Genomic DNA, 15,159 nt, shown 5'->3' with positions numbered 1-15,159 from the left:
GTTAATTTATCCCCTTCAATTTTCCATTGTTACAGAGTTAATGTCAGTTATGATGATCGACCGAGGGAATGTGGACTGCAGAGTTTGGTGGATAGAAGAAGGAGAGGTGATATGATCGAGACTTTTAAACTGTTGAGAGGCAGTTACAGGGTAGACATTGGGGAGTTCTCTCGCTTGGTTGAACAGCTTGAAGGAGTGATGACAAAGGGCTATCTCTGGAAGTTATGAAAGAAGGCTATGAGCAATAGGGTAAGGAGTGGTTTCTTTGCATGGAGGGTGCATACACTATTGAACCATGGAATGCATTGCCTGAGAGAGTGGTTAGAGCAAGAACGGTCAATGAGTTCAATGAGTGGTATGATAAACTTTGTGTTTCCTAAAAACGACCTCCTACGATGAGTCTTTTGACTCCATGGAGGTCTGGATAATAATAATAATGATATGTAATGTACTTGTACTCTCATCAGAACAATTCTCCAACATATTTTATCCTCATATATGATGTCGGGTCAGAAGAAATGAAGGAGAGACAAGTGGTTAGCAAGTAAAAATAATGTAAACTTCAAGTTAATAAGGTGGTTGTGCTTGATGATATATTGCTGCATGTTAAATGCTTCAGTGAGTTAACGGTAACCTTATTGTACTTGTTTAACAGAATTTTGGATCAAAGTGAGTCCCAAAGGAATGTAAAAAAAAATGACAAAATTATTTTACTTTGCAAAAGAGAAGTGATAAGACTGAGGCTTCAAATTGTAGGCCAGTCTGAAGTTGTGGTTAAAGTGTTGAATGGATTAGTTAGGACTAGGATCCAAAATTGAATTAATAACAGCAGTAGTCTTTGTGATTGTCTGCATGAATTTGTTAAAGGGAGATTATTATTTAGTAATCTGGTAATTGTGTCATTTAGTAATTGCCTCCGTAGCACAATTGGAAGAACAGCGGATCATTGCGCCCTTCGATTGGAAAAGATCTGGGTTCAATTTTCATCATTACAAGGGGAATCCTTATAGGGCTTTTTCAATTGAAGTGAGTTAGCCAATCTCATATGGTGGTAGCAGGGTTTTTTTCTCTTGGAAACTCAGGTTTTCATCCCATGCACAGACAAATCGGCCTTCAAGAACACATGTAATTTACAGACAAAAAATACTGTTCTTGGCGATAATGGAGTTGATGATAGCAGTGTGGTTGTAGGAGAATTATATAGTAGTGAGAGAGGGCGAGATGTATTTAGTGAAGTAGGTAGAGTGTCCCCCCACGATGAGTCCTTGGACTCCATGGAGGTGTCACGTAATAATAATAATAATAATCTACAAGCACTTTTTTTTTAATAGATAAGGGAAATGCATATCCATTGATGTATTTAAATTTTGCAAACGTCTTCAATAAATTACCACATAATACATTGGTAATTTATTTGGAATAAGGATAATAATTGGAATAATAGATTAGCCCATCGATTAGAAGAGAGGGGATGTCTGGTAGGTATCAGCCAATTGTGTCTGGGAAAGTAATATCCTCGAAGAGGAAAGTCACTATGTACCTTATGGGCCTGGTTCTTTTTATTTTTTGGCAGCCATTGCTGTTTAACTTGTATGTTAATGATACTAGGAGAGATTTAAGTAGGGATATGCAATTGTTTGCAGACTATGTAAGTAGCTAATGAGTAGAGTTACTAGTATACATTTGGTGAGGAGATATGAGGATATGGGAGTGATGAACAAGGACTAAATTTTAAGGAATACATTGTTAAAATAGTGCAAACATCACAACACATTATGGCAGTGATGTAGAAGATACTGACATGTAGAAGCAGCGAGATTGTAATTCTCTTATATATAGAGCTTTGATCAAACTGTATGTATGTGGATCACTGTGTACAGATTTGGGCACCTAGTTATTTTGTCAAAAAGAGCCCAGAGACAACTGACTAAGGTGTTTCAGAGCCTATGAGGATATCAAGTATAAAGACAGATTAAGAAAAAGAAGTTTACTTTTTAGTTCTCAAGGTTAGAAGGAGATGGATGGATATCATTGAGACAAAAGTTGATAAGGAGTAGTTACCAAATTAATGTAGTGTGTTTAAGTTCCCAATGAAAAAAAATTGGACTAATGATATTAGAGATCCATTGGATAAACAAAAGTTCCTTCTATGCCTGCAATGTGAGAGCCCCAAAATTTGCAGAGAATGTGGTAAAAATTATTGCATAAATGCTATTCTATTAAATTTCTTTTTTGTATTTCATTAATTATATTATTATTATTATTATTATTATTATTACACCTCCAAGGAGTCCAAAGACTCATCGAGGGAGTGCACCCACTCCACAACTTTCCGTCTCCACCACTCAACCACCTATATGTTTCATTATTATTAATAGGCATGCTTTGCAAAATGCAAGAGCACTTATTAGATTTATTTTATCTGATCATCTTTGCATGTGTACGGAAATTATTCCAGAACTCTGACTAAATAGATTTTATAGAAATTTATTATTTGGAATTGTTACAAAAAATTGTTGAACCTTTCCAATTTTTCTCAATCAGATCATTTACACAGGCACAAAAAAAAAAAAAAAAAAACGTAGAAATTATATCTTCCAATAACTCTGCTCTGGCCAGATGAAATTTAATAAAATTTGCAATTTAGGATGTATACAAAATATTCATGATGTTCAATTTTGGTTTCAACTGAATCAGTTTTATTAGCAGAATTTGACAGAATGATTCAAACTGATATTAATAGAACTGGTTCAATGGAATTTAATGAAATTTGGTATTTAAGACCTCTTAAAGTTTCTCATATTATTTCAATTTGAATTTTAATTGCCATTTTTAATCACAGATTATGAGAAAACAAAATCAAATATCAAGCATTTCTCTTCTTGATATTCCAAGTATGATTTCTGCAAGCATACACAAAAAGAGGCTGAGAATAATTGTTGAAGAGAAACTCAGAGAAGAACATGCTGGGTTCAGGTCAAATAGGAGGATCAGAGTTGCACTATAAGACAGATAGTTGAGAAATCATGGGAACATAACAAGGATCTGTGCTTAAGTTTTGCAGATCTGAGAAAAGCATATGACAAAGTTCTGCCCAGAGAAAAGCTTTTCAAAACACTACAATTAAATGTGGTGAATGGAATATTATACAGAGCAATATATATATAGAAATGAAGGACATACAGGAAGATGGTTTGAAGTAAAATTAGGTTCAAGACAAAGGTGCACATTATCTCCACTCTTATTCATCATCTGTATGGATCACATTATGAAAGAAAGCAACATTAAGCCTGATATCAGAGATATCAAACTTAGCTCTTTGCTGTATGCAGATGATATTGTACTCTTAAACACATCCAGTGCAAGTCTCCATGATTCTCTAACTAAATTTAATTACAGCTGTAACAAATTTGGCATAACAATTAGTAGTGAAAAGATCAAAACTATGAAAATAGGCCAGAATATAGAAAATTTCAGCTGCATTCTCAGTGGAGAACATAGATAACAAGTAAAATATTTCAGCTGTTTACGCACTGTTTTTAGAGAAGATGGCAGATTAAATACCTCATCTAGCCATAATACTGTTACAACTTGAACAGCACATAAACATTTAATCTATCAATAAATCATTTACAACTTTCAGCGCATGTATGATGCACTGAAAGTTGTAAATTGTATAATGTGCTGTAAAGAAGCACGTTATACATGTGTTTCAAAACACATGTATAATGTGCATATAGCAACACTCAATGTTCAAAATGTTCCCTGTTTGCCTTCATACACACACACACGCGTGCGTACACCCAGTCTGTGAGGCCACATATTGATAGCAGCATGCACAACATCTGGTGGAAATGCTGCCACTGCTCGCTCCAACCAACCTTCAGGCCAGCAGTGCAGAAGTGTCATTTCCTGCAGGCTACTCTCTCAAGCTCCAACCACAATTTCAAGTCCAACAAATTCAAATAGGGACTACCAGATGTCCTATCAGATAGTGATATGTGGTCAGGCACATTTGCCTCCAGCCACTGTTGTGTGGTCCTCGCCTTGTGTGTAGTGGCTGAGTCCTGTTGTAGGATCCACCGCTTACCATGAAACAAGAGAGTTGTATGGCCTCTGAAACAAGCTGTTCAGGGGCAGGTTCCAGCATGGAAACTGCTGGATTGATACGCTTTGGTTTTGACCACTTTCTTTCAGAAATGCAACTTGGATATCCCCAGATACATCACCCCCCCCCCCACACACACACACCAAACCATCACTGACGTGGGGTTTTGACCTCTCTGAATCCTGAGTGCTATGGCATGTACCATGTGACCATCCAGGACATATACCCAATCATTTTGGCAACTAAACAACTCTTCAATTTTAAAATTCTTTTCATCTGTGAAGAGGATATCTTTTGTGTCTGTTGTTTGCATACTGCCAGAGATGTGCCTTTGATTTTACTACCATCTGCCACATAAGTTGTGGTGTTAGGAACTGTCTAGTAGAACGATGATAGGCTCTCTCATCCACAGGTCATCAGTTAGTACATGTGACATAGTTCTCTGCAAAACTATCATGTCTCATGACATCACTATCTGCATTCTTACAGGATTATGGTGGAGGCGTGCTTTCCCAGCTCTTGCAAGCTGTATCATCTTAATTCAGCGTGGTCAACTTCTTCTTCCTTGGTTGTCAGATATATATTCTGTATTGTTATAACAGTTATTAGTCTGTTGGAAGTTTATTTTTCACTTGGTTAGACTATAATAAATTTAGTTTAATCCTTTATCCAAGTGTAAGTAAACAAAATTTGCACTTGAAAATATCTTCAGGACTGAGGTAAGGTGGTACATCCCTAGGCAACTCGTAGCAAAGGTGGATCTAGCTCTCATCACTCCTTGTCTCAGTATCTCCCATAATGCAAAGCACATCTCCTTGCAGACATGTATACTGCAAGGAGATGTGTCTGGATGGCCCTTTCCTGCATTAAGGAAAGGGCCATCCAGGATAAAGGATTAAACTAAATTTATTATAGTTATTAGTCCGATACACAAACATCATACTGATCCCAAGTGTTTTTAGCATATTGAAAATAACAGGTGACTGCATTTTAATCCTGTGAAGTGCTATTACAGATATACAGTTCTCATAATCTCTCTACTGCATGTTAACCCATACAGCTAGACAGCTCTTTCTCTACTGATAAACATGTGTTTCAAAACACACGTAAACATATGTGAAACCCCAGACTCAGTGCTGGGACCTGTATTGTTTAACCTTTATATCAATGACATTGTTAATGTATTGCAAGGGGATATTCAGTTGTTTGCAGATGATATGAAGCTGGGAAGGGTTATTAGTAATAGTACAGATGTAGCAGCCCTGCAAGAGGATTTGAATAAACTGGACAGATTGGCAAATGAATGGGGGGTATCAGTTTAATGCATCAAAATGTAAAGTCTTGATTGTTGTCTACACACACACACACACACACACACACACACACACACAGTGCCAGAAACAGAACTGGGGTCATGCAATTCTGTGGGTGTGCAGAAGTTGTAACATTATAACAGGATATCATTAGTGCTTGGGAAATGGTGAAGGAATATTTGTTAGTAGCAAAAGTAAGCTGTATTCCATGAGTGAAAAAGTGGACACAATTTTGTATAAAGTGGATGACAACAATATCAAACAGGAACTGCAGATGAAAAAGAGATATAAGAGGAGAGTGACTAGTATGGTGAGGAAGGCAAAACTGGAATATGAGAAGAGATTGGCACTAAGATCCAAAGAAAATCTTAGGGAATTTTTTTAGCTATGTGGCCAGTAGGAGGAGAAATGATTGTGGAAGCAGTGGTGTAGCTAGAGCTTTTGCCGCCCGGGGCAGTCCCTGAGTTTGCCTCTGCTCTCAATACACACGAAAAATACTACAAAAAGTGAAAATGACATATAGGGAAATAAATTAAAACACTGTTTATTTTTGAAGTAAAACTTTAATTTCATCATTCTAAAATGTTCTTTTTCTTTCTTTTCTGTTAGTGAAATCGTCGATGACATTGGCGAAGGTTATTTCATAGTAATGTAGGTAATTCTTAATCAATTTTAATTTAGAAAAACTCCTCTCACAACTAGCAACACTTCACTTACAGCAATTCTGAGGAAAATTCACAGTACTATTACAATATTTGGAAATGAGTTCTCGACGCTGTATTTTAAAATTAACTGCAAAAGTTCAAAAAGGTTCAAAGTGCTGCTCGGGGCAGACTGCCCCTTCCTGTGCCTCTGTGTGGAAGAATGACATTGTGTGATAAAATGGGAATAGAGTGACTGATATATAGAGAGTGGAGTTGTTCGATGAGCACTTTATTGGAGTATTTCATCCAGAAGAAGAAGAAGGATTTAATACTAGAGAGGTAGGGCAGGTTCGAAGTTTAGAAGTGCAAGAGGAGAGTACTGAGTACTCTGGATGTCAGTAAAGCACTGGGGACTGGATGGTATTTCACCACGGGTTTTGAGAGAATGTGCTAAAGAACTGACATCTCCTTTGACCTGGCTTTTCAATGAAAATCTGGCTATGGGAAAGGTACCCAAGGAATGGAAGGAAAGTAAGATAGTGCCATTGCATATGGGTGGTAGAAGACTGGAAGTGTATAATTATAGGCCAGTTTGTATGTCATCAGTAGTTGTTAAGGTCTTTGAGAAATTAGTGAGAGACTATATACAGTGTTGGCTGATGAGTTAATGTTAATTGTGAGAATCAACATGGATTTGTTAAGGGGTGCTCTTGCTTTAGTAATATGATTGCCTTTTATAATAAAGCAACAAGAGCAGCTGATGAGGAAAAGGCATACACTGCCATTTTTCTAACAGATAAACTTAGGTGTTGATGGTTAACAACACCACACACACTTTTATCGGTTGTGATAAAAGTGTGTGTGTGGTGTTGTTCATACCGTGAAAAATAAGTCATGCATGAACTGCCATTTTTTTTGGATTTTGCAAAGGCAATTGCAGGGTGTCACATGACAAGCTGATATTTAGGTTACAGCACACGGGTTTAGATGTTGGGTTAGTCAACTGGATTGAGGATTGGCTGTCTGATAAGTATCAGAGAGTTGTGTATGGTGGGGCAATATCAAGGAAGCAGAAGGTTTCAAGTGAGGTTCCACAGGCTCAGTACTGGGACCTGTATTGTTTAACCTTTATATTAATGACATTGTCAATGGATTGCAAGGGGATATTCAGTTGTTTGCAAATGATGTGAAGATGATATGAAGTATTAGTACAGATGTGGCAGCCCTGCAAGAGGATTTGAATAAACTGGACACATGGGCAAATGAATGGGGGTGTCAGTTTAATGCAGCAAAATAAAGTTTGGGTTACATCAATGGGAGGCTGCATACTCAATTGGAGGAGCTGTACTGGAGGAAGTAAGGGAGAAGAGAGATCTGGAAGCGATGGTCAATAGAAAACTGAAATTCAGGGGCATATTGCAAAGGTGATGAAGGTAATCCAGAGGATTGCAATACTGAGAAAGACACTGACCTGCAGAGATAGAAGAGTTATCATTCCATTGTATAAAACCCCTGATCAGACCACAAGACTGTTGTTCTCAAATTTGGTCCCCAGGATTTGAAAGGGATAAATTAACTGCGGAAAGGGTGCAGAGGCATATAATAAATATGGTTTCAGGACTGTACAATGTTAATTATGAGGATCAGCTGAGGGAAAGTGGACTACAGAGTTTGGTGGATAGAAGAAGAGTGATATGATCGAGACTTTTAAACTGTTGAGAGGCAGTTACACGGTGGATGCTGGGGAGTTCTTTCACTGGATAGAGCAGCAGGAAGGAGCGATGACAAGGGACGATCCCTGGAAGGTATGAAAGGAAGCTGTGAGCAAAAGGGTGAGGAGTGGTTTCTTTACATGGACGGTGATGGAACTGTGGAACGCACTGCCTGATAGAGTTGTAAGAGCAAGAATGGTTAATGTGTTCAAGAAGCGGTATGATAGACTTTGTGTTTCCTGGGAAGGACATCCCACGATAAGTCTCTTGACTCCATGGAGGCCAATAATAATAATAATAATTATTATTATTGTTATTATTTAAGGCAATACTGTGTATGTAAATAAACATCATAATGAGCAATGCTGATATGGTGAAGAGTCAGCTGAATAAATATATTAGTTGTTTAATAGAGACATGCTTATTAGACATACTATATTTTAAGGTACGGGTCTGAGAGTTGGATCAGAAATAAAGTTCTTGATCAAGGATTAGAATTTTTATTATTATTTTTTTCATCTGTTCACTCCTCTAATTTTTCTCGGAACGCAGAGATGAGAACAACTGTTGCCATCTCATGATCCCAACCACAAAGGAAGTGTTCAGAAAAAAAAATTTTTTTTCTGAATTAGTGTGTGTTTTACAGTATATTTTTTTAGAGTTGCAGGATTAAAAATGCAAGTTTTTGTAAAAAAAAAACCTACATGCCTCTGCCTGAGTAATTTGGTAACTGGTTGCAAAATGTTCCTCTAATTGGCAACTAAAATTTCACTCAGACTATGGAAGCAAATGTCATTTCCACAGGGCTGCTCAGACATCCTGTGCTAATTTTCTGGAAGTTATTATTTTTAAAGTTGCACAGTGACGTAACTTTATCATCTATGTACAGTAAATTAGAGAATAATCCTTTTAGTCATATGTATTATGGGAGAGCTATACATTTTATTATATTTTTAAATTTTAGTTCCCATATTCAGACATCAAACTAGTAATGGGTAAACTAAGAGGATGGCTTTTGGACAAAGTTCATGAAATGAAAATGAAATTTGAAGCTCAGAGTACTAATGGAATAATAAAATATGAAAAGTTCAGGTGAGGGTTATTTTTAATTAAGTAAATTGAAAGTTTTACTAATGTGCAATATAAAAGTTTAGTAAAATCTTTATGCTTCAGAAACTCTCATTATTGAAATCAGTCCTTTCTAATGAATATTTTTTAATTAAGTAAAAAGATTTTCTCAAAATGCTTGAACATCTAAAATAGCATTTATATAAAAGGAAACAAGTGAATTAACCAATTTTTTTCACTTATTTTTCTTTTGTTAATTTAACAAAATATACACAAACACAGTACTACTGTATTTGTGTATTGTTCTTAAAATAATTTTTTTATATTTTACTAGGGAGCTCTTCCCCCTGGCCCCTATGGTGCCCAACCCCCTCAGTGTTCCAGAGTAGGCTGGTTCTCCTTGAATTCTGATGACTCGAATTTTGAAAACTCGAAAGGGGCGGTCCCCCACCCGGGTGCCTATGACGCTCAACCCTCCCAAGTTCCAGACTGGTAGGCCAGTTCTCCTTGAATTCTGATGACTCGAATTTTGAAAACTTGAAAGGGGGTTTCTGCCTCCCCCCCCCCGGGCTGGTATTCAGAATTCAAGGAGAACCCCCAGTTTCTCCTTGAATTCTGATGACTCGAATTTTGAAGACTCGACACTCGGGATAGCCCCTGAGTTTCAAAACATTTCAAATAACTTGACAAAAAATGTGACACAAAAACGTTACATAGAAATGTTACATAAAAACGTTTCATAAAAAGGCTTATCATTTTATATATATAGGGTAGATTTATTTTATATTTATTTTTTGCTTAAGAAAGACAAGTGTTTAAGCACGTGTAAATTTAGTTCTCTTTATTACATGGTTAGTTTTTTACAATACAATGTCCTTCCATGTCTGTTTTACTCAGTAAGTGTAAGCAAACAAAGTTTATACTTGAAGTATTTTCAGGACAGAATGATAAAGGATTAAACCAAGAATATAATTTCTTGGCATCTTTAATTTATAGTATAAACAAGTGGAGGGAAAGAATGTTTTTTAAGTGCTTATCAAGCTAAGGTAGGTTAGCTGGTCTTCTACAAAAGTAGTAATTGTCTATCGCTTATAATCTAATTTTTACTCCTGCAGGGCTATGTACTTGAACTACTGCTCACGTACAGAGCCATGCACTATCAGCAAACACAATTTAAATAAATCATGTTTTCTGATAGTTAACAAGGGCAGAAGGACTAGATATTTTGCTTTGAGAGTGGTAAATAGATAGAATGGGTAGCAAGCATCAGTCTTGATTATCAAGACTGATGTTATTCCACTTATTCTAGTATCGAGTAGAATAACAGTACCAAGAGTTTCTGAGTCATTGTGTGGCTTCCACTTGATGTACTATAGTGTGTTAAATAGCTTTATGAAAGTTAATGCAAAACCTCCTTGTTTTACAATCCAAATGATGGCCACTACAGGTCTCTATCTCGGACATTTATTTGACTGAGGAAAATCTCACCTTGAAATTCAATTGGAATAGCACATATGGCATTTCTCCTGACTCAACTTTCCATTACTATTGAATCTGGCAATTGTTTATAATCAGCTGATGGTTGGCATTGGTTGGAATTTTAACTGGATTCAGTTGCATAAAGCATAAACATATTGCAATTAACAATGCATTTATGCTTCAGCAGATAATAGATGCAATTATTATTATTATTATTATTATTATTATTATTATTATTACCCCAAGACTTCATGGAGTCAAAGATTCATCTGGGAAGGTCTTTTATCAAACACACACACATCTCATCATACCATGGCTTAAACACACTCAAACTCCTTACAGACACCACACTCTCAGGCAGGGCATTCCAATCATTCACAACTCTGCACAAAACAAACCTGGCTTTCACTCCACTTACTCACACACTCTTTATACAGTTTCCAGGGATGACCTCTAGTTTGCCCCTGATCTCCCACTATTCTCTGTAGAACTTCTCCAGCATTGATCCTATAACAACCCCTTACCAACTTGTAGGTATCTATCATATCTCCCCCTCCTCCTCCTGTCCACCAGACTCTGCAAATTACATCTTCTAAATCTTTCCTCATACTCGACATTCCAGAGGTCAAAAACTACCCTAGTCAGTTGTCTTTGGACCCTTTCTAACATCTCTTCATCCATCTGAAAACCTGGTGACTAAATCTGGGCACAATAGTCCATGTGTGGCCTAATCAAAGCCTTATACAGTGGAACAAGAATCTCCTTACTTCTACACATCAGTGTCCTCCACATCATTCCCAGAAGCCTTTGTGTTGTCTTCACAATTTTGGTGATGTGTCCCCTAAATTTTAGATCCTTATCCACTATCACCCCGAGATCTCTTATTTCCTCTACCTTCAACAATATATTCTCACCAAGCATAAATTCTGCATCCCACCTTTGTTTTCCAAATTTTAAAATCTTACATTTTGCAACATTGAACTGACATCCCCATTTCCGTGCCCAATCACTCAATTTATTCAAGTCTTCTTGTAAGGCCACAACATCTTCACTATTCTTTATGGTTCGTCCTAACTTTGCATCATCTGCAAACAACTGAATATCTCCATCCAAATCTTTGCCAATATCATTAATATACAAGTTAAACAGTAATGGCCGTAAAACAGATCCCTGAGGCACTCCACTAGTGACTTTCCTTTTCCTAGATATCGCACCCCCATACAAAACTTGTTGATACCTATCAGATAGCTAGTCTCCAATCCACTGCACTAATCTAATATCCAACCCCATCTGCTCTAGTTTGACTGTCAACTTATCATGAGGTACTCTATCAAAAGCCTTTGCAAAATCCAAGTATATTACTGTGTATCCTTCTCCTCTATCCAAGGAAGCAGTCACTTTATTGTAATAAGTAAGTAGATTACTAAAACATGACCTCCCTTTAGCAAATCCATGCTGTCCATCAAAGATAATACCATTGTTGTCAAGCCAACTCCGGATCCTAGTTCTCACATGCTTCTGCAACAACTTAACCACAACACCTGACACACAGATAGGCCTATAGTTTGATGCTTGAGTTCGATCACCTCCTTTATGAAGTGGCACAATCTTGCCCTCCTTCCACTCCTTAGGGACTTCACCGAGTGCAAGACTCATATTAAAAAAATATGTGAAGGCACGGTGATATATTATCAAGTCCCACAGGCTTATTTACATCTAGTTTACTCAACTCCCCAAACACCTTTTGCTTACTTACAGTCAGTCTCTCCTCCCCATCATCAACTGCTCTCAATCTCTCCATGAAGTTACATTCTCAAGATTCAAAGATCTTTATGAACTGCTCATTAAGTATCTCCACCACACATTCTGCAACAGCTGTCTTTATACCATTTTCTCCAATCAATGTCATCCTTCCATAATCATTCTTTCTTTTTCTGGCTACATATCAAAAGAACTCCCTAGGATTCTTTTTGACTTCATTAACATCCGGAAGCTGTCTCCTGAGCTCTTCATAATCTCTCCCCCCTTTGTAGTTCCACATATACCCTTTTCTCACAGAGGTTCTCACACCTCTGTGAGAGTATCCATGAGGTGATTACCTGGCTGGAAGCCAGGTAATCCTCATGGTTACTCTCACCAATTGGTGGATGATTTGACACCTCATTTATAATTACATCCTCTGATGAGATGACTAAATCCAAGAGCCTGAATCCTTGCGTACACTCTGTTACATACTGTCTGAGGTAGTTATCCCTGAAAAACTCAAGAAACTCAGTTTCTTTACTTCCAGTTCCTATCTCATCATTCCAGTCTATATTGCCATAATTAAATTCGCCCATAATGATCACCCTTTTCTTATTTGCTTGGCTAATTTGATTATACATTTCATTATCACCACCATCCACTTTACCTGGTCTATAACAACATCCCACCAAGTATTTGATTCCATTCACCTCTATCTCACACCATACTGCTTCAAAACCACTGACACTATTTCTGTATTGCATCTCTACTTTTTATGGACATAACTCATCAATAGCACTCTCCCCCCTCCCTTTTTACCCCTTCTATTCTCATGAAACACATCATACCCTTCCATCTCTATTTCTGATATGATATCATCCTCTTCCAACCATGTCTCACTTATTCCGACAATCTTTAGGTGAACAGACGCAATTAGTGCAACTGTTTCATATGCCTTGTTTCTTATACGTCTAGCCTTTGTATACAAACACAGCAGCTCATTTCTGGATCTACAGCTAGTTCCACTGATACTACTCACTCGGTGTGATCTCTCTTTCCCTTTCTGCTTCTTCATTTTAGAACCCTTTTCAATTCCAACTGTTTCCTCTTGATCCCTGGTCATCCCATTCCTTTCCTGCCTACACATGATTTCACCTCCTCTTAGAGCATTCACCTTTCTCATGCTGCGGAACCTGTCCACCCTGAGCCTCCCCATTTTCCTGCTCCTCTTGCACACCCATTCTCTCATTTTCTATACTCATACCAGTCACTTTCCCATTCATATCCACCTCTTCAATCTCTCCTGTCTTAGTCTTCTGCTCTTCTACATCACTCCCCTTTCGATCTGATTCATTCTCTCTACTCACTTCTCTACCTTCCAGCAGCAGTCTCTCCAGGCGACTCACACCATAACCACTCAAGTGCAGTCCATCGCTCCCATACAGCTCACTTCATCCCTCAAACTCATTCCACACATTAACAAACTGTACTCCCATCTCCTCACACGTTTCAGCCAGCATATCATTCATAATCCTTGCTCTCCACCTCATTTCACCACAGTCATACCTAGGCAACACACTGACCACTCTTCCTGTCACACTATTCTCTTTTATCCTTCCAAGCAGCGTCCTGATATCCATTCTGACACGCTCTTTGTCCTCTCTCAAATCATTTGTACCAATTAATACTATTGACTCTTTTGCTCGCTCCAGCCTCATATCCAATGTCTCAATCACTCTACTCATTTTACCGCCTGGAAAACATACCTTGTGCATTCTATCCTCTAGCACACCTTTAATAATGTAGTCACCATACAACGCTCTCCGCCTTAGCAGCTCTCCATCCTCGCTCATCTTTTGTTAACTCTCATGCCATTATGATTTATTTTAATAGTTTTGATCTGAATTCTCTTAATTTCATTCCGCATCCATTTCATTTCTTGCCTCATCCAATCCAATTCAACTTCCGAATCTCGCAACACATTCTCTCTATCATTCAATCTTTCTAACTCTTGACCCCCCCTCTTCTCACTTTCACTCTCATTCATCCTTCTTTGTTTCCATACTTTCGGTCTAACATTCGTCCAACTTTCGCTATCATTCTTCTCTCTTTCACATTCATCTTTCTTTGTTTCCATACTTTCAGTCCAACATGCGTCCAACTTTCGCCATCATTCGTTCTTTTTTTCGCTATCATTCGTTCTTTTTTTCGCTATCATTCGTTCTTTCGATTTTTTTCACTTTCAATTTCTGCATCACGCCATTTCTAGTTTCATTTGTTCTCTCAATTTCGTTTCCTTCCACCACTCTCACCTCCTTTTTGTCCCTTTTAACATCCATTATGGTTTTCAAATCGCTCTTTTTCTTTTTTACTGATTTCTTAACATTTTTCGTCTCTCTTTCTCACCATCCTTCTCTTTCAAACATGCACTCATTTTCCCTGCGACATTTTTGCTACTAACACTTTCTATCATCAATTTCATATTAATTTCATCAGCTTTTCGTTCAGGTCACACTTCACACACATATAATTAACATATGAGAAAGCACAGAGTCACAAGTGAACATAGCAGTAGATTTGAGGTGTGCTAAAAAAAGGGTTTTTAATCAGTATATAGTGAGGCTTTTTGTCATAAATTGTGCTATATTTTTTTTTCAGTTTGATACAGGTGTCCTTCAGTAGTGTTGTCGTTGGAGTGTTTTGTTATTTATGTTGTGTTTTGCTGCTTGTTTATTCTTATGGAGAGGGTGAGGTTCAGAGTCAGACTCGTTCAGAGGTAGCAACAAAGAAATAGATAAGTTTTTGTTTTTTTTATTAGACTTTTTTACTTTTAATTACACAATGTATAGTATAGTCTGTGGGTAATTTGTACTTAAAAACATAATATTTTAGTATAGTAGTTCTTAGTGCTTGGTTCTTGTGCAGTATTTGAATGATCATGGCAACTGCAGCTCAGTTTAACTATGGCTTATCACCAAGTCCTCCCCCATTCAAGGACTACATTTTACACAGCATACTATGGGATTTTGTGGTGTCAGTGCTTGCGGCATTTATGCATCCCAACAGTTAGATATGTGGCAAGTGAGAGATTG

The 15,159-nt window shown here is 37.5% G+C and overlaps 1 protein-coding gene across 1 annotated transcript in view; it reads left to right on the top strand.

Moving 5' to 3' along the window:
• The window catches only part of LOC150109428 (EF-hand domain-containing family member C2-like), a 396,984-nt gene that overhangs the window by 319,164 nt on the left and 62,661 nt on the right, over positions 1 to 15,159 (top strand). The window contains exon 11 of the mRNA XM_090402356.1: positions 8,742 to 8,869. Coding sequence (XP_090258482.1) covers positions 8,742 to 8,869 — 128 coding nt within the window. The remainder of the gene's footprint in view (positions 1 to 8,741; positions 8,870 to 15,159) is intronic.

The sequence above is a fragment of the Typopeltis vanoorti genome, chromosome 2 (assembly GCF_054136105.1).
Source record: "Typopeltis vanoorti isolate ZY-2024b chromosome 2, IOZ_Tvanoo_1.0, whole genome shotgun sequence".
Classification (NCBI taxonomy): Eukaryota; Metazoa; Arthropoda; class Arachnida; order Uropygi; family Thelyphonidae; genus Typopeltis; species Typopeltis vanoorti.
This window is presented reverse-complemented; position numbering and strand designations above follow the sequence as displayed.